The sequence below is a fragment of the Phascolarctos cinereus genome, unplaced genomic scaffold (genome assembly GCF_003287225.1).
Source record: "Phascolarctos cinereus isolate Bilbo 61053 unplaced genomic scaffold, phaCin_HiC Scaffold_5;HRSCAF=322, whole genome shotgun sequence".
Taxonomy (NCBI): domain Eukaryota; kingdom Metazoa; phylum Chordata; class Mammalia; order Diprotodontia; family Phascolarctidae; genus Phascolarctos; species Phascolarctos cinereus.
In genome coordinates, this window is record NW_027555958.1 from 435,069,261 (window position 1) to 435,093,607 (window position 24,347).

General features: G+C 37.8%; 1 protein-coding gene across 3 annotated transcripts in view; it reads left to right on the plus strand.

The window, feature by feature from the left end:
• SPATA1 (spermatogenesis associated 1) overlaps positions 1–24,347 on the plus strand; it is a 76,363-nt gene that overhangs the window by 35,799 nt on the left and 16,217 nt on the right. For 2 of the 3 annotated variants that reach the window (XM_020988702.2, XM_020988706.2), the window contains exons 7-11: positions 1,280–1,495; positions 10,253–10,352; positions 11,198–11,258; positions 22,324–22,435; positions 22,967–23,092. In XM_020988702.2, coding sequence (XP_020844361.2) covers positions 1,280–1,495; positions 10,253–10,352; positions 11,198–11,258; positions 22,324–22,435; positions 22,967–23,092 — 615 coding nt within the window. The remainder of the gene's footprint in view (positions 1–1,279; positions 1,496–10,252; positions 10,353–11,197; positions 11,259–22,323; positions 22,436–22,966; positions 23,093–24,347) is intronic. The other variant, XM_078156551.1, reaches the window with a different exon arrangement.

Consider the following 24,347-nt stretch of genomic DNA (forward strand, 5'->3'; position numbering starts at 1 on the left):
TGGAGATCATTTTTTCTTGGTAGAGAAAACAGAATCAAAGGAAGAGTTAAATAGTTTTTTTTCTTTCTCTTGTTATATTCTTCCCATCACATCAAGAAGATGTCCAAACTTTCATCAGCAATGCTAAAGTAACTATTTTATGGTATTTAACATTTGTCATAAGCTTCAGCTCGTACTTGGCTTTATTTAGCCTTCTTGATACTATTCTTTTTTTCCTTTTTAAAAAAATTTTATTTATTTATTTTTAGTTTTCAACATTCACTTTCATAAGATTTCGAGTTCCAGATTTTCTCCCCATCTCTCTACTCCCCCCGTCACCCCTGACTCCTAGAATATAAGCTCCTCAAAGACAAGGATTGTTTCATTTTGTCTTTGTATCCTTAGAGTTTAGCAGAATTCCTGGAATTGAATTGAATTGGGTATATTCTGTATCTGTCTCAATGAATTGCATGTTTATTAAACATGCATTTGGGGCTTAATGTATGTTGTATTGAAAAAATCTTCATGACTTTGTTCATACCTCTTCTGAAAAAAACAAAGGAAAAGTACTAGAGATTGCTCTTTCCTTTTCTGGGTATCCTGTAACTCCTGCCGTGCTTTTTGTTAGTATGTTATTGGGTTTGTTTTTCTTATTTGGTTTTTGGGGCTCAGGAGGAGAGATTCCTGACATTGGAGAAATTACCAGATCCTTCAGGGAGGTCATGAGCAGAAAAAGTTAAAAAAGCTCTTGTCATTTCAAAAATTTTTCTGTGACTTGTACTTCCTTATGAATGTGTGGTGGAAAGATCCATGAACTTTTGAATTCTCTTCTAATTCATTGTATGTGATCTAGATCTATTATTTTTCCTTCCTCCCTCCCTCCCTTCTTCCTTCCTTCCTTCCTTCCTTCCTTCCTTCCTTCCTTCCTTCCTTCCTTCCTTCCTTCCTTCCTTCCTTCCTTCCTTCCTTCCTTCCTTCCTTCCTTCTTCTCTTCCATTCCTACTTATTTTCTTTTCAACAAAAAGACATTAAATGCTTTTCCTTATTTTTAGTTTTCATTTAGCAGGTTAAGGAAGAAGACATATACACATTTTTTCATGTGGACTGCTTTTGTTATATTTTGTTGTGTGGTGTTTTGACTTCCTAGTCAATAAAGGCACGTCTTCATTAGAGCCACTAAAGAAATAAAATGTATGATAAATTGTATTCCTTCACTACATATTTCAAACTACTCTGGGACTAACATCTCTAAAATATGAGTTCAACTTTGCCATTTTAATTATATTATTTCTTCTGTTAGGTAAAAAGAATAAGGAAGAAGAACCTGTTGAGTCCCATGTGTATGATGATTTAAGTCTTGCAAATACAGAAATCGGAAACAATTCAGCCATTTCAAAAATCCGTATAAAAGTGTCTCCCAATGAAATTTGGGAAGATTGTAATACTGTTTTACCTTGGAATAATGTCAAGGATCAGGCACAAAGAGACAGTGCTCACATTTTGCTCAAAAGAAGAGGTATAATTTAATTCACTTTTTCAGTCTAGCCCAGTTAAAGTGAGGAAAGAGAATAGAATTGTAGACTCACAGATTGAGAAGGAACCTTAGACACCCTGTAGGCCAAACGACCCCTAAGCGGTTAAACTCAGTTAAGTTCTAACACATGACTGTTAAGTGATTCTCTGGCTGCAACTTGAAGATCCCAGTGTGGCAAGTTCTTTACCTCTCTACTTTGGGACATCTAGTTATTAGGAGGATTTCCTTATAGCATGCTGAAACTTGTCTTTCAAGTGACTTTCACTAACTTCTGCCATCATTCTTGTTCTACCATCAGAAATCTAGTTCTACCAGCCAAAGCTGCTGAAGACTAGTCTAACTTCCAAGTAATAGCTTTTTATATCTTTTTATCTTCACTCCAAGTCTTCTCTTTTCCAAGCTAAATATCTCAGGTTGCTTCAATCAATCCTCTCATGACAAGGGTTCTCACTCCCTTCACTGTGTCATCCTGATTGTCCTCCTCAAAAGCACTCCACTTGTAATTATTTTACTTAAAATATACCATCCAGAATGCAATACAGTGCTTCAGATATGTTCTAACAATGGCCAAGTGCGGTGGAACTATGATAATCTCCCTCATGGAGAATGTTATTTCTCTGTCGATGCGCTTACATTATGTTTCTTACCTGCTTTGTCATACTGCTGATTCACTGGCCTTTCATTACAACCCAGATACTTTTCACATGAACTATGGTCTAGCCATACCTCTGCTATTCTGTTCTTATGCAGTTCTTGTACCCTAGTTGGGTTTTTGTGCCCTGATAGAGAAGTTTACAATTTTCATTATTGAATGATATCTTTTATTTATTTAACCCATCATCAGCCCCTGGAGAAATCTTTTTGAATCTGAGTTCTGTCATGCACTTTATATTTTTGCATAACAAAAAATTCAGAGTTTTCAGGGAAGGAGTTGAGAGGACTCCATGACTTAAAGCTCTGCAGTAGAATTGAACCTTCCAAGAAAGAAATTCTGAAGATGCAAATAGAAGCAGTTCTGATATGGGGCAAAAAGAGGAGTTTTCTTGTTCTTTTCAGATAGCTTATTTAAACATTTAAATTTTTTTTTCCAGGATAGTTAGGTGGCACAGTTGGTAGAGCACTGGCCCTGGAGTCAGGAGGTCTTGAGTTCAAATCCAGCCTCAGACACTAACTGTGTGACCCTGGGCAAGTCACTTAACCCCAATTGCCTCCAAAAATCCAAACAAACAAGTAAATAGTATTTTATTTTTCCAGTTGCATGTAAAGACATTTTTTAATATTCATTTAAAAATTTTTTTGAGTTCCAAAATTTCTCCCACCCTCCCTCCCTGTCCTTCTCCTTCTCCTCCTCCCTTCGTAAGATGGTAAGCAAATTGGTATAAGTTATATATGTGCAATCATGTAAAACGTATTTCCATATTAGTCATGTTATGAAAGAAGAAACAGACAAAAAAACCCCATGACAAAATAAAGTGAAAAAATAGTATGCTTCAAACTGCATTCAGGTTCCATCAGTTCTTTCTCTGGATGTGGAAAGCATTTTCCATCATGAGTCCTTTGGAATTGTCTTGGATCATTGTATTACTGAGAAGAGCTAAGTCGCTTATAGTTGATCATTGTACAATGTTGCTAGTATTGTTTACACTAACTGTATATGATGTTCTCCTGGTTCTTATCACTTCATTTTGCCTTAGTTCATGTAAGTCTTTCCAGGTTTTTCTGAAATCCGACTGCTCTTCATTTCTTATAGCACGATAGCATTCCATTACATTCATGTACAACTTGTTTAGCCATTCCCCAATTGACAGGCATCCCCAAAGGGAGAATTTTCTAAAGAGACAGAGAGCTCATTGACCAATTTAGATTAAAATTTGACATGTAGGGAAGTTGGAAGTCAGGAGACTCCCTCAAACACCCTAACCCTCCCAGTTTCTCAACTTACTAATTTCCCATGACCTTCTCTTCTACTCTACCTCAGGTACACACTGGAGATGCTTATACCCTTGATCTTGCCATCACCCACAAATGTACCACTTTTATATTCATGAGTTCTGAAGTTCCTTTATCTCAACACAATCTGCTGTCTTTTCACCTCTCTCTCCATCTTACAACCCCCAAAACTCTTCTTTATTTTCACCATGACCTTTAATCCCCCATCCCTCAGTTCTTGCCCAGGCCATCGCTCCTGCACTAGTTACACTTTCCCCTCTTCCTTATCTTGATCCCATAGTGAACCAGTTCAGCTTCAAAAAAAGAACACTACTAAGTCCCTTGCCCACTTATACTGTTGAAAATCTTGTCCTACCAAGCTTCACCCCTTGATTACTCCTAGCATCCACTGCCTTGGCTCCTATACAGGTGGTGCTGAGCAAAGTTGGAGAAATTTGAAAAACCATACTGTCTTAGTTTCTCTACAATTATGTGAAATAATCTCAACTGGGCCCTCACAGCAATAACTGACTTGCTGTCTCAACAAGGAGGCTCTTCCAAACCTTTTCATCCCTCTTCATACCTTCCCTGGCCTTCCCACCACCACTGTTCTCTCAGTTGAGAACTTTGCCTTGTACTTCCCTGAAAAAATTGGAGCCATTTGCTGTGAGCTCTCCTCTCCTCTCTTTATCTCACATCTCTATGATGCTGTCTGCCACGTTCTCCTTCTTTACTCCTGTTTCACACGAAGGGGTGGCTTTTTTTCCAAAGCTAACTCTCCGTGTGCCCAAGGGATCCCATTCTATGCTCTCTTCTCGAGCAGAACGCCTCCTTTGTCATCCCCATTCTCTCACTTAGCTTCAGTCTTATGCTGTCTACTGGCTGCTTCTTTACTGCCTATAAATATGTCCATGCCTCTACCCTCCTCCAGAAACCCCTCACTTGATCCATTATTTCTGCTAGCTATCATCTTATATCTCTTCTCCCTTTTCTGGCTACACTCCTAGAGAAGGCAGTCTATAACTGGTCCCTCCATTTCTTCTTACTCCCCTCTTAACTCTCTGTAGCTTAGCTTCTGACCTCACTACTCACCTGAAATGCTCTCTAAAGTCACCAATGATTTCTTAATCACTGAATCTAATGGCTTTTTTCTCAGTCCTCATCCTTCTTGACCTCTCTGCACCCTCTTCTCCTTGATATTCTCTTCTCTCTAGGTTTTCATCACATTGCTTTCCCCTAGTTCTCCTCCTACCAGTCTGACCATTCCTTCTCAATTTTTTGTTAGGTATTCATCCAGGTCCTACCTGTTAAATGATGGATGTTCCTCAAGACCATCCTGGGCCTTCTCTTTTCTTTCAATACTACTTCACTTGAGGGGCAGCTAGGTGGCGCAGTGGATAGAGTACTGGCCCTGGAGTCAGGAGGACCTGAGTTCAAATCTGGCTTCAGACACATGATACTCACTAGCTGTGTGACCCTGGGCAAGTTACTTAACCTTGACTGCCTTGCCCCCCCCCAAAAAAATTACTATTTCACTTGATGATGTTATCAGGTCTCATGATTTCAACTATCATCTCTTTATGCAGATGATTCTCATATTTATTTGTTAAGCCCTAACATCTCTCCTGACCTCTAGTCTCATATCTCCAATTGTTCAATATTTGGAACTGGATGTTTCATAGACATTTTAAATTCAACATATCCAAAACTGAACTCTGAAATTATCTTTCCCCCTAAATGCTCCTTTACCTAACTTTCTTATTACTATGGAGGGTACCAATCAATCAGTAAACATTTATTAAGCACCTACTATGTGCTGGGCACTGTGCTAATCACTGGGGACACAAAAAGATAGAAGACAGTCCCTTGGCCTCATGGAGCTTACAATCTAAGGGAGACAATATGCAAACAATTTTACATACAAGCTGTATACGGGATAAATAATAATTAACAGAGAGAAAGCACTAGAATTAAGAGAGGCTGGGAAACACTTTCAGTAAATGGACTTAAAGGAATCCAGGGAGGATGGTAGGTAGAGCAGAGGAGGGAGAATGTTCCAGGCATGAGGGGCAGCCAGACAACAAGCATGCCTGGAGCCAAGAGATGGAATGTCTTATTCATGGAACAGAACAGCCCCAGGAGGCCAGTGTTACTGGATCAAAGAGGGAGGCATAAGAAGACTGGAAAAGTAGTAAGGGGCTAGGTTATGAAGAGCTTTGGATGCCAAACAGAGCAATTTGTATACGAAATAGGAGGCAACAGAAAGCCCCTGGAGTTTATTGAGTAGGAGAATGACATGATTGGACCTGTACTTTAGGAAAATTACTGTAGTGGCTGAATGAAGAATGGACTGGAGTTGGGAGAGACTTGAGGCAAACAGACCAAGCAGCCAGTATTCAAGATGTGCGGTGATGAGGGGCTGTACTAGAGTAACGGCAGCATCAGAGGAGAGAAGGGGCATATTTAAGAGATGTTGCAAAGTTGAAATTGGCAGACCTTGGTAACAGCTTGAATGGGGGGGGGGAGCCAGTATTTTAGTTATATGTTGTAAAGTTTCTAATGTAATTCCCAATCATTTTTGATCTCTAGAGGCCAAAACTATATTCATTTTTAATGTCAAGGGCTTTTTCTTGGGGCTTTTTGTTGGCCTGAGGCTGAGGGTAGCTCTGAGGTTTAGAGTTTCCCAGATTTTTGCTATAAATATTTTGGTGTGTACAGAACCTCTCTATTTTGTCAATGATCTCCTTGGGAATATCTGAGTTAACCTCTATAGGCATTTAAGTCACTTTCTTTGCATAATTACAAACTGCTTTCCAGATTGGTTGGGCCAATTTACAGCTCTATCAATATATAATACACACCAAATAGTGTGCCTGTCTGTCCACAATCTCCCCAACATTGACTATTCCCATCTTTTGTCATCTTTGCCAATTTTGTGGGCATAAGGCAAACCCTCAGAGTTGTTTTTATTTGCACTTCTCTTCTCATTAATGATTTGGAGTATTCTTTCATATGATAATTAATAGTTTGCACATCTTCTTTTGAAAACTGTTTATATTCTTGAACCATTTGTCTATTGGATGGCTTCTGGTGTTAGATATTTCTGTTAGCTGTCTATTTATCTTATATATCAGATATATTTGAAACAGATTATTTTTCCTATCAACACCCTGTTATCCAAGTTGCATTTGTTTTATTCATGCAAGAGCATTTCAATTTCATGGAATCAAAATTATATTACTTATCTTTTGTAATTGCCTCTTTCCCTTGCTTGGTTAAGAATCCATCTAGAACTCTTAGCTGTGAAAGGTATATGGCTTACTTCTCTTATAATTTTTATATGATCTTTAATTTTCATGTCATGTATTCATTTAGAATTTTCTATAGAACATGGTGAAATGTTGGTCTAAACAAAATTTTTATAAGACATTTTCCAAATTTCCCAGCAATTCTTGTCAAGTAGGGATTTTTTTCTGGGTAATTTATGTTTTCAGATTTATTGAACACTGGGTTATTGTAATCAGTTATTTCTGATCATCCTTATTTAGTCTATTCCATTGATCTATTTGTCTATTTTTAAACAAGTACCAAATATTTTCGATGATTACTGTTTTATATCATAGTATGAGCTCTAAGCGTGCTATTCCACCTTCATTTTTTTCCTGTTTCATTATTTCTCTTGATATTTTAGACCTTTTGTTTCTCCAAGTAGATTTTGTTATTATTTTATTATTTAACTTTGTAAAGTTTCCCTGTGGTAGTTTGATTAGCATAGCACTAAATATGTAAAGTTAATTTGGTAGCATTGTCATTTTTATTATATTGACAAGACCTAGCCATAATGTTTAAGTTATTCTTTTTTTTTCTCTAAAGAGTGCTTTGCAACTGTGTCTATGTGACCTTTGGTAGATTGTCTCCCAGATACTGTATTCATTTTGTACTTATTTTGAATGTTACCTCCCTTTCTATTATTGCTTCCCAACTTTTGTTATGACTATGTAAAAATACTCTTGATTCTTGTGGTTTTATTTTACAAAATAATTTTTTACCACAAGTCTATAGCCTTAAATTTTACTGAAGCTGTTGTCTCAGATTACTTAGGATTTCCTAAGTAAACCATCATATATGTCATAGCAAAAAAAGCATAACTTTGTCTCGTTTGTCTATTTTTATGAATTTAATTTCTTTCTCTTGTCTTCCTGCTATTGTCAGCATTTCTAGACACATTCCAAATAATAGAAGGGGAAGAAGAGCATCCTTGCTTCACTTTTATATTTTTTTTTTTAGGAAAGCTAGTGTTTTACTATTGAATACATTAGCTTTTGATTCCATATAGATACTTTTTTTCATATTAAAAACATCCCTCTGTGTTTATACTTTGTAGGTTTTGTTTTTTAAGCAAAAATGGGTGTTGTGCTTAGATAAAAACTTTTCTGCATCAATCAATATAATCATGTGAATTTATTTTTAATTTGGTTAATTATGTTAATTGTTTTCCTAACATTGAAAATTCTTGCTTTAAATCCAACCTAATTAGAGTGAATGATTTTTTTGGATAAATTTCTGTAGCCTTTTTGCTAGAATTCTATTTAAAAATTTTTAATTGACTGGTCTGTAATTCTCTTTTTTTGCTTTATCCTTCCCTGTTTTAGGAATTAGGACTGTATTTGTCTGATAAAAGGAGTTTTTCTCAATTTTGAGAATAATTTATATCGTATTTGTATTAATTATTTTTAAAAGTTTGATAGAATTCTCCTGTAAATCCATCTAGACCAAAGATTTTTCTTTTGATAGTTTCTTTATAACTAGTTCAATTTCCTCTTCTGCAATTGGATTATTTAAGTTCTTTTGGGTATTCTATTAATCTGGATATTTTATATCTTTTAGAAATAATCCTCTTAATTTTAAATTCTTATTTTTGTTAGCATAACTATGGTTTTGATCAGTTGGTTCTTATATACATTTCTATTTGGAGCGGGTTTGTTGTGATTTTCACTTTGTCATATTTTATTTTGTTATTTTGATTTCATTTCTGTCATACCTCTTGTAGTATTTTGCAATTGACCTTGTACTTTAAACCAGTGTTATCTGTGGCTACCAAGTGTTTGCTGGCTGTGATGGTTTCTGAACTTTTTCATCACTTTCTTTGTATCAATTTTTATATTGGCTAAGTTTCTCTAGGAAGTCACTGTCTTTACTTTTGTCTACTTGTCAACTTTTAAAAACAGATTGAGTTAAAATTTATATAATTATACATAGTGTTTTTTTCATTTTTACCCTTTCTTTTAATTTGGTGTTTACTTTGACTTTGTCCTAACAAGCTGTTGATGTGATTGTGCTGATAGTGGCAGCTGATTCTGAACGATTGCTACGTCTATAATGAATCACTTCCTGTCTGTTAGAATATGATCAGTTTTTCAAATGTCATTAAGTGTTCACTATGTCCAACATATTCCAACCCTCTTCTTGAAAAAGTAGTCATGATGTTTAGGTAGGTGTCTTATGAGTAGTCTACTCTTTGACTTCTTTTATACCAAATTATATTTTCCAATATGGTTTTAACTGTCCTCCCTAAGCCAGATTTCACATTCACTTTACCCTATTAAAGTATAAGCTTACTTATTTGGAAGATGATATGAAATTCTTTCCTCGACAATTAATTCACAATCTACAATTAATGTTGTCACATAAACTTAAATTATCTTCATTATAGCCTTATGCATTTGCTTATCATATGATCACAAAGCAAATATCTCATGAAAAGTTGTTTCTATTCGTCTCTAGGTGCACAATAATAACTCAAATTTATATAGAACTTTAAGGTTTACCAAGGCCTTTCTTTATAAGCCCTTTCCTATGTGAGGAAAGTAATATGAATATTACTGCACTGATTTTATAATTTTATGGTTGATGAAACTGATTCTCCTGACTTCAGGTCCAGTACTCTGTACTACCCCATGGTAACCCTAAACCAACACCATGATTTCCTTATCTGTCTCTCCAGCAAGAACTTGAGAGCCATTCTTATATTTATATTCTTATGTTCTGCTTCTTTGCATATTTTTGTTTCACTTTTAGCTAGCATATCAAGATAGATGTGATTTGGTTTCTCTTATAGTATATTATTTTATTGGTGGTTAGACAAAGGTCATACGTTGAAAATGCTACTGGTTACAACGTTTGTAGATGGTCTAAGAATTTTATGATTATTAGTTCTCCTGGTTCTTTTCCTGCTCGTTTCTCATCTTTGCAGAAACAACTATCTTTGTTTTTGTCCATTTTGGGGATTGATAAGCCAATGTTCCATTTTTTTGGTGGCTGCTGTCATATGGAGATGAACTTTTCCACCATCAGATAGGCTCGTCCCTAGATACATGTATCAAGAAATGTGTGCATTTTACCTGTCATCTTTTAAACCTTTCCTACATGGCTAAAACCTGCCAGAGTTTTTCCTTCACTAGCATGGGCTTAAAAAAACCCCACAGTCACTTCTCCATTATGAAGCCTCAAAGTGGGCCTTAATGGAGCCTTTTAAAATGTTAATGCCTTAAAGTTAAGTTTTGTAGCTTTCTAGTATGTAAGAATTCTGTTCAAGTGAAAAGAGATTTTAAAAGTAAAAGCATCTATGAAAATACATCTGATATGACTTACTCTAAAAGCATACTTTGTACACAGATTGGACAGGGTTATGGACAGGTATGTGAATGCTTACAGGCAAAGTTGTATTGAATAAATTCTAATTATTCTTAATTTTATTACATGCGACTGAAAAATCAACATTGGTTGGTATGAACTTTGGGGGGAAAAAAGTCAGCCTAAAAGACAACAAGATTAAAAAGTACCGAGCAAGAAAGCATGGATTTCTAGAAGCATTGGACGATAAACGTATGTTACGTGGCCAAAAAAAAAGGTAATTGTCGTGCACTTTAATTATAAATTTTATAGCAGTAGCTAATCCAAGAGAAGTAAAGAGTACTGTTTTAAGAGATTCAAGCTAGAACAAATATGTGAGAGGGGAAAAAAACCCTTTTAGACATACTTTTGTCAAACTTACCTTCACACCGATTCATTGTCAGCCTTCACAATAAGGGACAATATTTCTGCTCTAGTTTTCCTATGTCACAAGGGTTAGCCCGGTAACAGAAAAGTTTCTGTAGCTAGGAGGATTAATTAGCAAATTCATTAAGGATCTGTTTATTCTTTTCAATTCTACTTATTTGTTTGAATTAATCTCCTCATCCTGCAGTAGAACACTTAGCATCCATCAATTTAAGAAAAAAAAACAACAAATCAGATCTCATAGCAGGGTCCAACGTTTAGGCAACACATTCATACATTGTCATTTATAATCAAAGCAAAGGGGCTTCGATGATTATCCTTAACAGTAGAATCATGAATAGAAGCCTGATTCATAAAATTGTTCATTGTTCTTTTCATGTTGTGACTATTAATGAATATCTAGGCTTACCTATAATACCTATATTTAATTTGACTTTACTTTGGATTAATACCGAATGTAAAGTGAGATTATGTATTAGAGCCCTTTGTGGACCTTAAAATGCTATATAAGTGTCAGATGATATTATTGTGTTGATCATGAGAAAGGAACACATCACTTTATGAACAAATTCCCTTTATTTGTATTATATATGAATATTTTCTGAAAATTATGAAGAACAGATTTTTTTAAATTAAAAAAACTATTAATAAACCACTTTTTGACAAATTTTTCCAAATATATATTATTTCCTTCAGCCAATTCCTGTGGGACAACGGAGACAAGATCACTGGTGCCAGTAGAAGAAAGGAAGATCTGGTATGATTTAATACTTTTTAAAAATATGACAGACTATTGCAATGATTATGTTAAAATTCATGCAGCATTGCGGATTAAAATTTCCATTTCTACTAATAAAACACTTCTAGATTCATTATTGTTAATATGAACTGAATTCTCTCTTCTGCGTTTGGGAATAAACAAACAACATGTACTGATGAAAACAGAGGTAAAAACCATTCTTACCAAATCCCTTTTGAATTCTCTGCTCAAACCATCTTATCCTTAGTTTAAAGTGAAAATCACTTTCTTTGGACTGTCAGTTTTTGTGGTTACCAAGAATTCTATATAACATTATCATCATTAATAAATGAAAGGATACATTTCCTTTCAACAAAGTCTTCCAGGTTCTGGTGACGTTAAAAAAAAACTCTCAGTTTTTCGTGGCCCTGGGTCCGGAGTGGTAGTAATAAAGAAGGGGAGGCAGGGCTGCTCCTTCATGTCCGTATCTTTGTAGGTGGGCTGTGGTCTGGCTGGAGGGAGGGCTACAGACTCAAGGCAGAATAACGACAATAACCACATAAGCTGACATTTATAAAGTTCTTTAAAATTTATGAAATAATTGGCCTACATTATCTCCAGCTTGTACAAGCTGGTCACTTAGTTAGGGGGAACATGCTTCAGAGGATGGGGAGGAAAGAGGGAGGAGTATGTCCCAATACTGCTTGACAAGAAAGGCATCTACCTTACAAAACAAATACCTGTGTCTTTATTACATTCCATCTTCTAGCAAAGTTTATGATAATAAAATATATCATTTCACTATGTCTTTTGCATTAGTAAAGGTCTTATACTGTAGTTTACTTTAAAAACAACATAAGAAACTGACATTGAGAAGGCTACTAAGTAAGTGGGACGCTATACAGACCCTCCTGCTGCTGAGCCAGTTTTGGCCATACCAGATCGGGGCTTACACCATCAGTATGTATTGTGTAGTCTATGCCTAGGAGTAAAGAGGGAGACTGTACCCAGACGACATGGCTTGACCTATGACACTAATCAGCAAGTCTCTTACTAAATGCTTACTGTGTTCCAGGCACTCCTCGAGGTGCTGAGGATACAGATACAAAAGTGAAACGGTCTGTGTCCTTCAGGAGTCTATATTCTGACAGGGAGACAACCTGCACATCGATAGGTGTAAATAAACATTTATGAACCAAACACAAAGTAATCCAGTTGGGGGAGCACCAGCATTTAGAGGGGTTGGGAAAGGCTTCACAGAAAAGGTACTACTCTAATTGAGACTTTTTTTTTAGGCAGTTGGGGTTAAGTGATTTGCCCAGGGTCACACAGCTAGTAAGTGTCAAGTGTTTGGTCTGAGGCCGGATTTGAACTCAGGTCCTCCTGACTTCAGGGCTGGTGCTCTATCCACTGCGCCACCTAGCTGCCCCTCTAATTGAGACTTAAAGGAAATCCAGTATTCCCAGACCCAGAGGTGAGCACAGATAACATTCAGGTCATGGGGACAAGTATAAAGTCATAGAAATAAAGATGGTGTCATGTGCAAAGAAAAGTGAGCAGCCCAGCCTGAGTAGACTGTAGAGTACACGGAGTATAGGAATGTATATCATGAGACTAGACAGGTAAGAAGGGGTCAGGTTGTGAGAGTTGTAAATGTCAAACCAAAGATCACATCAAAATGATACTTCATCCTAGAGGTTCATAGGGAACCAATGGAATTCCTGGAAGGATGCCATGGTCAGACTCATCTATGTCTTAGGAAAATCATTTGGCAGCATATAGGGACTCGATAGGAGTAAGGAATGGTCAGAGGCAGGGAGACCAGTTAAGAGGCTATTGTAATAGTCTAGGCAAGAAGTAATAAAGGCTCCAATTAGAGTAGTGTCTGGGTGAATGGAGACAGTAGGCCACAGGTAAGAGATGCTGTGAGATCAAAATGATAAGACTTGGCAACTGATTGAATATGTGAGCTCAGTCAGACTGAGGAGTTTAGGCTGTGAAAATGAATGAAAAGCCATTGATACTTTAAGAGGGATGTTTTTTGGGAAAAAAATATTAGTTTTGTTTGGGACATGTTGAGTTTGAGATACCTGTGGGATATTTAGTTCAAAATGCTCAATAGTTCATTGGTGATGAAGAACTAGAGATCAGAAGAGAAACAAGAGCTGGATAAATAGATGTAGGAGTATCTGTACAGAAATGATTATTGAAGCCATAGGAGCTGGAGAGAGAGAGAGAGAGAGAGAGAGAGAGAGAGAGAGAGAGAGAGAGAGAGAGAGAGAGAGAGAGAGAGAGAGAGTACAGAGTGAAAAGAAAGTCTTCAGGTTCACCCACAGGTGAAGGGAGGACCATGGATGGTGATCCAGCGAAGAAGATTAAGAAGGAACAGAAAAGTGAGAGGAGAACCAAGAAAGATCAGTGTCATGAAAACTGAGAGAGGAGAAGGTATCAAGGAGGAGAAGATGGTCACCATCCAATTCTACAGAGAAGTCAAGAAGGGTAGGGGCTGAGGAAAGGCCATTAAAAGATCCTTGGCAACTTTGGAGAGAGCAATTTCAGTTGAGTAATGAAGTTGGAAGTTAGATTGAAGAGGGCTCGAAGAGAATGAGAGGATAGGAAATGGAGGCAAAGAGTTCAGACGTCTTTTTGAAGAAGTTCAGCTTACATAGGAATGGACACAGGATTATAGGTATGATAATAACAGGATCTACTGAGCTACTGTTTTTTAGGATGAAGGAGATTTAGGTGTGTTTGTAGGTGATGGGGAAGGAACTATCAGTTAGCAAGAGATCAGAGATGGTGGGGGATGATGGCAAGGGCAATAGGCTAGAGATCAAAGTGGAAGAGACTAAGGTGAGAGCCATCTCTTTTTTTTTTTTCAGAGAATAGAATGAAAGTGGAGATAGTGTGGGATAATATGAAGGAGTTTATGTGATGAGAAGGGGGAAATGGGAAGCTCACAGAGAATGGCCTCACCTTTCTTGGTAAAATATGAGGTAAAGTTTTCAAGTAAGAGGATGGGAGGAGGGTGATTTAAGGTTCCTGAGAAAAGAGGAAGTTTGGGGTAGCTAGGTGGCTCAGTGGATAGAGCACCGGCCCTGAAGTCAGGGGGACCTGAGTTCAAATCCAGCCTCAGACCAAACACTTGACACTTACTAGCTGTGTGACCATGGGCAAGTCACTTAACCCCGATTGCCTCATCCCCCTCCAAAAAAAAAAGCAAAAAAAAGGGGGGGCATCTAGGTGGCTCACTTAACCCCAATTGCCTTGGAAAAAAAAACAGAAGGAAGTTTGGGAGAGCATTGGTGATTGGGATAGAGAATTAATTAAGGGAGGGGTAACAGTAAGGGAGGTACCTTGCTACAATGAGGGCTGCAGCTGAGATTAGTTACCATGAATAGGTAATGGCCAATACCCTCTCCTGATTCCCTTCAGCTTCATTCAGCAGTATGTATGTGGTAGCAGAGAAAATAGATCAGTTAATTAGTCACCAAAATTTGGATTTGGCAAAACATGAGCAAGGCCAGGATAAGAGAGCAAGGATTTCAAGAGTGGAGGAGAATGAAAAGTTGAACTGCTGACTCTGGGGTCAGGAGTCCAGCCAGAGCTGTTTAATGGCATGGTAAGCGCTGAGGGCTGGAGGGCTTGAGAGTCAGAGGAGACAAAGAATGGGCTTATAAGGAGTAGAGCTTAGGGAAAGACAGAATAACAGGTTTTGGTTCTTGGTCAAGGTTCTTGGTCAAGGAATTGAAACACTTGTGAGTGATGGCAAGATCAAGGACACGACCTTCCTGAAGTGGAAGAGATGTCACAAGAGGTGAGAAATTAGAAGGGTAGGATGCTTGAGCAAATATCTATCTGTCCATCCATCCATCCATCCAGCATCTATCTATCTATCTATCTATCTATCTATCTATCTATCTATCTATCTATCTATCTATCTATCTATCTATCTAATAAGTCCCATAATAGAGGAGCAGGAGTTGGGTCACAAAAGGAGACTCTGAGTCAGGACTAGTGAACCCCATGAGAAAGGAAGAAGAATATCTCGGGAACTGATCGATAATAGCTACAAGGGTCTGGACTGAGTGGACAATTTGGATAGAATGAACCTCAGAGGAAGGGAAATTGCTGAGTGATGCCATCAGAGAGAGAATCTAGAAGTGACAATGGGGAGGTTTTTAACTCTTCTTCCAGTACTAATGAGTCAGGTACAACTATCACTAACAAGAAGAGTCCAGGATTCATTGTGACGTGGGGGAAGCAGGATTTTTGTGAGTGCTAGAAAATGGGAGAAGCATGAGGAAAAAAAAAGGGTCTAAATTGAATAGAAGTTTGTTAATTATGGGATAGGAGTCATAAAGGGCACTGAGGAAGGGACAGCAGGTTTCTAGTGGAGCATTAAATGGATAAAGATGTTGGATGAGAATGAGAATAGGAAATAAGATTTGAGGGTGAGGATGCTTTACTCTTAGTCAATAAGGGGTTCATTATCACATTTATAAACCAATTTAGATGCATATCTCTTCCTTCCCCTTGGAAATAAGCTACTTGAGGGCAGGGACTATTTTTGTACTTTTTAAAAAATAGCTATCACTTAACCCAGTGCCTGGCACATATAATAGTAAGCATTTAATAAATGCTTGTTGATTGATGCCAACCATGTTATAAAGATGTTTTTATTAGATTAACTCTTAACTTTAACTTTATTCCATACCCTTACTTTATTGTTTCCATAGATATAATTGTCTTAACAGAAACAACATTTAAAAACTGAATTTTCTGTTTCCACTCCTCTGCTTGGAAATTTATATTTTTTTGTTGCATTATAACTTTTGAAGAAGTTGGCTGATTTTGACCAAATTTGATATGCTTCCAAAGAGTGACCAAGCTATACCATAAGCTTAGAACAGTCAGTCAGTATTAATCACCTATATGCCAAGCACTGTGCCAAGCTCTGGATCAATCTGTCACCTTGAAAGTAAAAGTTTTTGAATGGGCATATATTTTATGGCAGCATGTAGTGAGGTCTACCTGCCTCACAGGATTGTTATGAGTAAGACGTTCTGCCTAAAGTGCTAAATAAAAGTGCATTCTCTTTACAGCTAGTAGAACCTCTATATCTTGTATAAGTCAACTGTATAAGTCATTCCTAAGTCAAATAACTCATTCATTCTGAATAGGAGGGCACAGTGTATTTAATCAAGGGTTATTTTAAAACAAACTTAATTACTAGATAACTTTTAATAAAGATTGATTTGCATTACTGATCTAGTATTCATTATATTGTCTATGTTTGTGATCATTTACATCATGCCAAACAGATTTCTCACAGACATATGAAAGTGAATATGGGAGGGAGGAAATGATATCTTGCATAGAACCTCGGAGGTCGCAGGGGTGTCAGAGGCCTTCTGGCACCCTTTGTGCCAGATAGAGCAGGACAGGAGGGTCAGGAATCTCCTCTGCATGATACTGAAGTGCTCATCAAGCCTTGGATTGAAGGCCTCCAGGAAGAGAGAACCGAGCATCTATCTCCCAAAGGAGTCCATCCTCCTTTGTGAGAACACTCATCGTTGGGGAGTTTCTCCTTTTTCACATTTGTCACTTTTCATCTTCCATCCATTGCTCCTATGTCTGTTCTCTGAGACCGAGCAGGACAAGTATGATTCCCCTCCCACATGACTGCCTTTCAGATACCCAAGAGATATTAATGTGCCCTTTAAGTCTTTAATTCTTTAGCTTGAACATCCCCATGTTCTTCAGTTGATTTACATATGCCATGATCTTGTAGCCCTCTGCCACCCTTTGCCCTTCTCTGTGTGCTCTTTAGCTGGTTAATCTTCTTCCCAAAATATCGTGCCTAAGACAGAAGAAAATAGGCCACACATGGTGTGACCAGGGTAGAGGACAGCGGAACAATCTCCTCTTTAGTAATCCTGGAAAAGGTTTTTCCTGTAATCTAAAACTGCATTTGCCTTTTTTGGACTCTCATATCGTACATATACCTTAACCATCAAGCCTCTGAGCCTCAGTTTTCTCATCTGTAAAATAGACATAATAATAGTACCTACTTCATAGGGTAGTAATTGCATAGATAAAGTGCTCTGAAAACCTTAAGGTGCTGAATAAATGCCAGGCATCATCATCATCATTATTAGCCCACACCTCTCAATCTCTTCCACAAAAATAGCATGAGAGATTTTGTCAGATCTTTCACTAAGATCTTGGTTAATTATTTCTGTGGCATTCCTCTAATCTCTTTCTATTAGTCCTGGCAAAAAGGGAAATGAGGCAATGTGGCATGCTCTTTTCTTGACAAAACTATGTTGCCTCTTTGTGATTATGGCTTCCTTTTCTCAATGGAAACTAAGCATGCCTTTCGTAATACATTCTGTAATTTTTCCAGGTATCCAAGTTAAGTGCACTAGCCTATAATTTACAGACTCCATTATCTTCTCTCTTTTGAATCTTGGAATCCAATCTAACAATAATTCTCCTGTTCCCCATGATTTTTTTAAAAATAAAAATAAGTTTTTACTGATGCTTTTTTTAATGTCACAAGCATTTTCAGATATCTTTCTCCCAGCCATTACTCTGTGTAAGCCCCTCCTTGTAGCCAAAAAATACAGCTCAGTTTAAAAAAACAACCCACAATGATAGCATCTTAAAGTGTACTCACCATTCTTCACTCATAGTCTCCTAATACATCAACATAAGGGAAGTGCATTTCCTCTTCTCAGGGGCCAGAACTGTTGCTTATAATAACAAAGTGTGTCATTGTATAATGTTCTTCCCATTTTGTGTCTTCTAGTTGTTTTGTAAATCCCATCATTTCATCTTCCCTCACTCATCCCAAACTGGTTTTTCATTCTTCCCATGACTTCCAGGCCCTGCCTCACTCCCCAGTTCTCTCCCAGGTTGTCACCCTTGCTCTGGCACTTGGCTCCCTCTTCCTAAGCTTCACTCTGTTACTAGCAGTTTAATATTACACTTTTCTCTGCTCTTACCCTCTGCCCTCTTGTCCCATAAGTACTCATGACTTACCAAGCCCCAAACCAGAATTATTACCATCATCTGCCTCCTCTTCTCCAACTCACAGTGCTGCTGAACAGCATGGGAGGCAATCACACCTTAGTATTGACTAGGTTCACTACAGACATTTGTGTACGTAACACTAGAAGGCAGTCCCTTCACTCTTCTTTAGTCGACTTCATGTTGCAATTTCTGCATAGGCTATTGCCAACCTTCTGTCCTCTCTTGAAGTCAGAGGAGCTGGGTTTCAAACCTGCCTGTGTGATATTGTGTAAGTCATATAACGTGTCTAGGCCTCAATTTCCTCAGCTATAAAAATGATGGAGTTAGACAAGATGACCTTTAAGGTCCCTTCAAAATCTCTTTCTCTGATCCTATGATCCTTCCCTGACCCTCTTGGTCAGAAATCTCATTATTGAGAAAAAAAAGAGACCATTTGTTGTGGGTTCCCTCCTCTCTGTTACTTGTCATCTCAAAAAATCCTTAATATCACCCCCCCATGCTCTATTCCTTTATTTTAGTCTCTGAAGAAGTGGCCTTTCTTCTCACCGAGGCTAAACCCTCCACAATTATTCTCTCTCTCTCTCTCTCTCTCTCTCTCTCTCTCTCTCTCTCTCTCTCTCTCTCTCTCTCTCTCTCTCCACACCCAGGGGAAAATACCCTACAAACTATCTATCTATACTGTGCCCCTGCTTCCTCTTAACTCACTTTCTTCTCAGTCCCTTGCAATCTGGCTTCTGAAATTATTCACTCAATTTAAATCACTTTCTCCAAAGTTTCCAGTGATCTATTAACTATTGAATCCTAGGTCCTCTTCTTAGTCTTCATTTAACTTAAATTATTTAATTTGTTCTTTGCACTATTTGTATTATCTCACCTTTTTGGCTTTTGCTTTCAATCTAGTTAGAGGAATCTAGAGTTTCTGATATACTTTGTTTTCTGAATTCTGTTCCACATTTTTTGTTGCCATTAATTGGGCAATATGGCATTCAAGTTTTCTGTTGTGTTCAACAGGTAGATATTGATTCAGTCTTCCCAATATCTTCCCACAGGTCTTCAGCAGCTTTCTCAAGCTTCTCCTGCCATGGTGGTGTTTGGTACCTGTCCTTAGGAGTATTCCTTGATAGCTTCACCTTTCTTCTTATGGTTCTTATTATGGCAACAGCTGCTGCATATCCGTTATGTATAGGTTATGAAATGTTTTTATACTTTTGTCAAATATTGTGGGAGAATGAGTTCATTCATTATAGTTATAGCAGATGGCAGCTTTTTAAATTACTTGTTCTGGTATAATTGTCTATTAGTTGGATTCTATAAAACTCAAAGGGGACTCTAAGAAATTTTAGCCTTAGTCTGCCCCTCTCCTCTTGAAAATCATTTGAGTCATGAGTATTATTTTTGCCATCCTTTCCATTATTAGAATTTCTGTAGTTTGTGTTTTCAATGACATTAAGTTCCTCAACTTTTCCCTCTTCAGATTTTAATAACTGTTCAATTTCAGTTCTTATTTAACCTAATCTGGGTTTAGGGCTGAAGTTAATTCTTAGGATTGCCCTACATTAGTTGAAGGTCTAACTTGGAACTGAGGGTGCCATTTACAAAAAGCCATATGAAGCCCTTGCCAATATCTAGTAAGATCCAGTTTCAGGTTTGTTATGATAGAGGACTGATGTATAATTAAAGGGTTCAAACCTTCAGTCCACTTTGTGTTCACTTGTGGTGTCCAGCAGGTGGAGTATTGCTATCTCTGGTGTGTTCTAGTGTATCTTGCCTTGTGGAGGAGAACCAGAAGGAGCACACTCCACTATTCTCCGTGCAGAGCAGGTTCACAGTGGTTCTGATGAGGGCTAGTCTGCAACCCTATGCTTCCCAAACTGTTTCTGTGACTTTTGAGAGCAGTTGCATCACATTGCCTGAAGTGCTATCCCAGTCAGTGATTTTGCCCAGAGCTCAGTTCACCTGTGTTTCAGGATTCTGGAAAGTCATTCATGACTATAGCAGTCTTTGGGCCCACAAAGTCCCTGTTGTGCATCACCCTGGTTGTCATTCCTCTGCTTTGTCATCTCCTTCCACCCCTACCCCTCCACCATGGGGGATGGGTTAGGCTTTGGTGGGTTGTTTTAGTTCATCTAGACCAGGTAATTATGACTAAAGTCAGTTAAGTAATATCTTAACTATCCCTTTACTTTATCTCCTAATCTGTCTCTCTTCCTCTGGTCTGTCTCTTTTTCCAGTCCATCCCTCAAAATCTGCTTAAGTGACTTTCCTTAAGTATACATCTGAACTTGTCATTCAGCTACCCAGTAAACTACAGTGTTGTCACTCAGCTACTCAGTAAACTACCATGGCCCCCACTGACTCTTGAGACCGAGTACAACTCATCTGCTTGGCACTTAGAGCCCTCCAGAGGCTGCTATGAACCTGCCTTTCAGGCCTTCTCATACATCACTCACCTTCCCACTATTGTCCATCCAGACTTCCCTTTTGCTATTCTTTATACACAACACTACCTTCTAGCTCCCCAGTGAACTGTTCCCAGTGCCTTCAATGCACTCTAACCTCACCCCCTCCTATTTAGAAACCTTAACTTTCCTTTAGAAGTCACCTCATGGTTACTTTCTACCTATCTTTCTTGTTCATCTTGACTGGGTCTGCCTTTCCTTCTCAATTACTGTGTATTCAGTTTATTTATTTTATATGTACGTGGACATGTCTCCCCCAGCAGACTGTAAGCTCTTTGAGGGAAGAGACTGTTCCATTTTGTCTTTGTATCTCCAGAGCTTAGTGCAGTGACTGATACATGATAGATGCTTAAGAAATGCTTCTTGATTAATTATAAACTTTTTTGTACCTACTTTTGTTCTTTTTTTTTTCATTCAAAAGATCATTATCTTTAGTCGAGGAAAAAACAGAAGAAAAATAGGAGTTAAGTAGGTCTGTCCTCTTTATTCCTTCAGTTATCATTATTCCAGGAATGCTGGAACATGTATGACTTTTTCTTATTTACTTCTTTGTGTCCACCTTCCATTCTCCTCATTCTGACAATAGCTCAGCAATTGCATCTGCCTATTTGCATTTTTGCCCTGTCCTTTCCAATCCAAAGATTACCAAGGGAAATAGCAGGCAATTCTTTCTCTCTGTATTCAGTTATTATATCACCTGCCCTAGAGAGCAGCTTTAACCCTACTTTGCTCCTAGGCCTTTTCTTAGGAGAGCTCTGATTGAGGTAGAAGGTTTCATTATATATATATTTTTTGTTCATACGTGTAAATTACCATGTGCAGTAATATTTGTCAAGCTCATAAAAAAATCAATGCATGATATTAATTGGCACAGTCATCAGTTAATACACATTGTCCAACGAGGCAACTTATTTTGGGGAATGTTTGTAGAAACTGGGACAATTTTTTGGAATATTTGCAACAGTGATTTATTTTGAATTCCTTATAACAGCAAATGTCAACCCTTCCAAAGTTTCTTTGATTCTGTGATTTTGAAGTAAAGCAGTTGGCTTCGATGTATTTGCTTCGTGTAAGAGAGCAATAATCTAAAAGAAAAAACATATCCATTTGGAGTATTTACAGCCAGCATTGCCACCCTTGACAACACTTTTGGATCTGGACAACTGGCACAAAGATGTGGTGAGAAGCAGGTTCTTGGGGGTGCACATGCAATGCAGGCTGGGGTGTCAGGCTGTTTTGCCTCTTCTCTGACACTTTACACGTATCGGCACTCTGGATCCTGTTTCAATACCATCACAAAGAGGCTAACGACTATCACACAACTCCACTTAACTCTGTTTATTCAAAACATATTTTTCTTCAGGTACACGCTTTGAAAGCCAAGTGGATCACCAGTGTTCTGGGGTGCTGTCTGCATTGCCTACACTTACTTGCTGCTTAGGTCCGTGCCGTAACTACTTAATGCTGGGCAGTACTACCAAGATTTTGTGTCTGAATAGCACCTTGGGTAATTTGTTAATGAGTAATTTTTTCTGTCGACAAATATTTCAACAAGGATCCCTGCTGTGCATTTTGTTTTGTTACAGTCAGGTGACGAAGAGTATGACAACAAGCCTCCAGGCCCTTCTGCTCCTCCTTCACTACCACTCCTAGCTTTTGCTCCAGGAATACTTGAATCCTCTGTCTTACAAAATGAGAGTAAGTGAGATTCCATCATGTAAGTGACTCTAAGAAATGAAGCTCAAAGAAATGACCTGTTAATTATTAGTTTATAATGTTGCAATGTTAAAAATGGATGCAAAACCTGATTTTCCTTATTTAGTTAAAATCTGATATTTTCCACCCCAAGAATTATTCAAGTAAGTCACTTCAAAAATTTAAGCATGGCCACTTGCTATTGAGACTCATTATTTGATATGTGACTGCATCTGTAGTTGCATATATACATTTTAAAGAAGAGAATTTGATTGTATTTTTAGTATACATGCTTTATAAATACTATGAATGCAAATGTACTTCATTTGGACAGTTCCCATCTTCCTTTTGTGTATTATTTTCTGTGTATCATGTTTAGAACCTGAGAGGAAACATTTGCCATGGAGGTAAATAAATACTTTACAGTCACAAAGAAAATAACTGTCAAAGTTTGGTTTGTTTTTCTAATTGTGGAAGACTTTGCCCAGATATTTAGCTTCCAGATATTTATGAATGTGGTTTATACTTCCTTAGGATTCAAGATTATGCAACAAATGAAGCAAGTAAAGGAAGAAAGAGGTCATTTGGAAGAGACGAAAGAAGAACTGTTGAAAAAAGTTAAAACTTTATTTGAACAAAGCAAACTGAAAAGATACCGTGGTATAGCTTATCAGATGTCTTATAACTATATAAGCAAAATATTGAAAGCTTACACTGTTAAAATAAATATAATTATAGTTAGTGTTTCATTTTTTAGTATTATAGCACTTAGTGTAAGATTAAAACAGTTGTACCTAGTGAAGTTTAGAACTACCCCTCTGCCCCCATCACTGTGTTCTACAGGGGTCTAATTTAAATTTGATGTTCATATTTTGTAATATCATTCTATCAGTGACCTTCCAACAGATAATACAGAGTCAAAATAAAATAATGTCACATCGTAATGGTGTATGAATCCAGATTCAAACCACAGTCTAGTGATAAATATTCAGATGTAATCCTTCATCTTATTTTTAAAAGTATGAAAAACTTGTTATATGGAGATATCGTAGCTATCATCAGGGAGTGACATGCAAAAATCTAATGCCCTCAAAATGGAATTTTTCCCAAGAAAACGTACTGCTTTAGGAGCCTTTGGTCTTGTGTTTTCTATTGGATGAGGTAAGACAGCAAAGTTGTTTTCTGTGTGACTTTAGGCAAGAATGTCCCTAATCTTACACCCCAGGCGTCTTCGCTTGGTCTCTGCCATGTGACATTATCAGTGATTTAGACACAGGTGCACAGATGGCATCCCTGTCAAAGGTGGAGATGACACCCCTCTGTGAGCACGCGAACACCCTGGAAGATAGAATCAGAATCCAAACACAACTTGACAGACTAGATCTCAGAATGTGAAATGGAATAGGGATGGGTTCAAAAAATTAACTTTACAGGTAGAAGGTGGAGTAAACATGGTCAGACAATTTGTTGTTTAAAAAAAAAGATCTGGATGTTTTACTGAGCTGCAAGATCAATATGATCAACAGTGGGCTTTGCGAGCCCCAAAGGTAATCCAGTGTTTGACTAAATTGAGAGGTGTAGCTTTCAAGAATAAGGGTTTTGTCCCTGCTCTGTCCTGGTCAGACCACACCTGAACTTGGTTGAGTTCTGGACACCACAGTATATAAAGGACATTGATAAGCTGGAGATGATAAGCTGGAGAATATTCAGAGGATGACCTCAAATTCATCCCCCATGAGGACTGGATGAAAGTATTAGGAGATGACTAAGAAGAGATACGGCAGCTCTCAAGTATTTGAAGGGCTGTCCTCTGGAAGAGGACATGCACGACAGGATCCCCTGGCGTGGGGGTGGGACGAACGGGAAGAATGTCAAAGAGGCCAATTTAGGTTAGCATACCTAACCTCTAGAACAA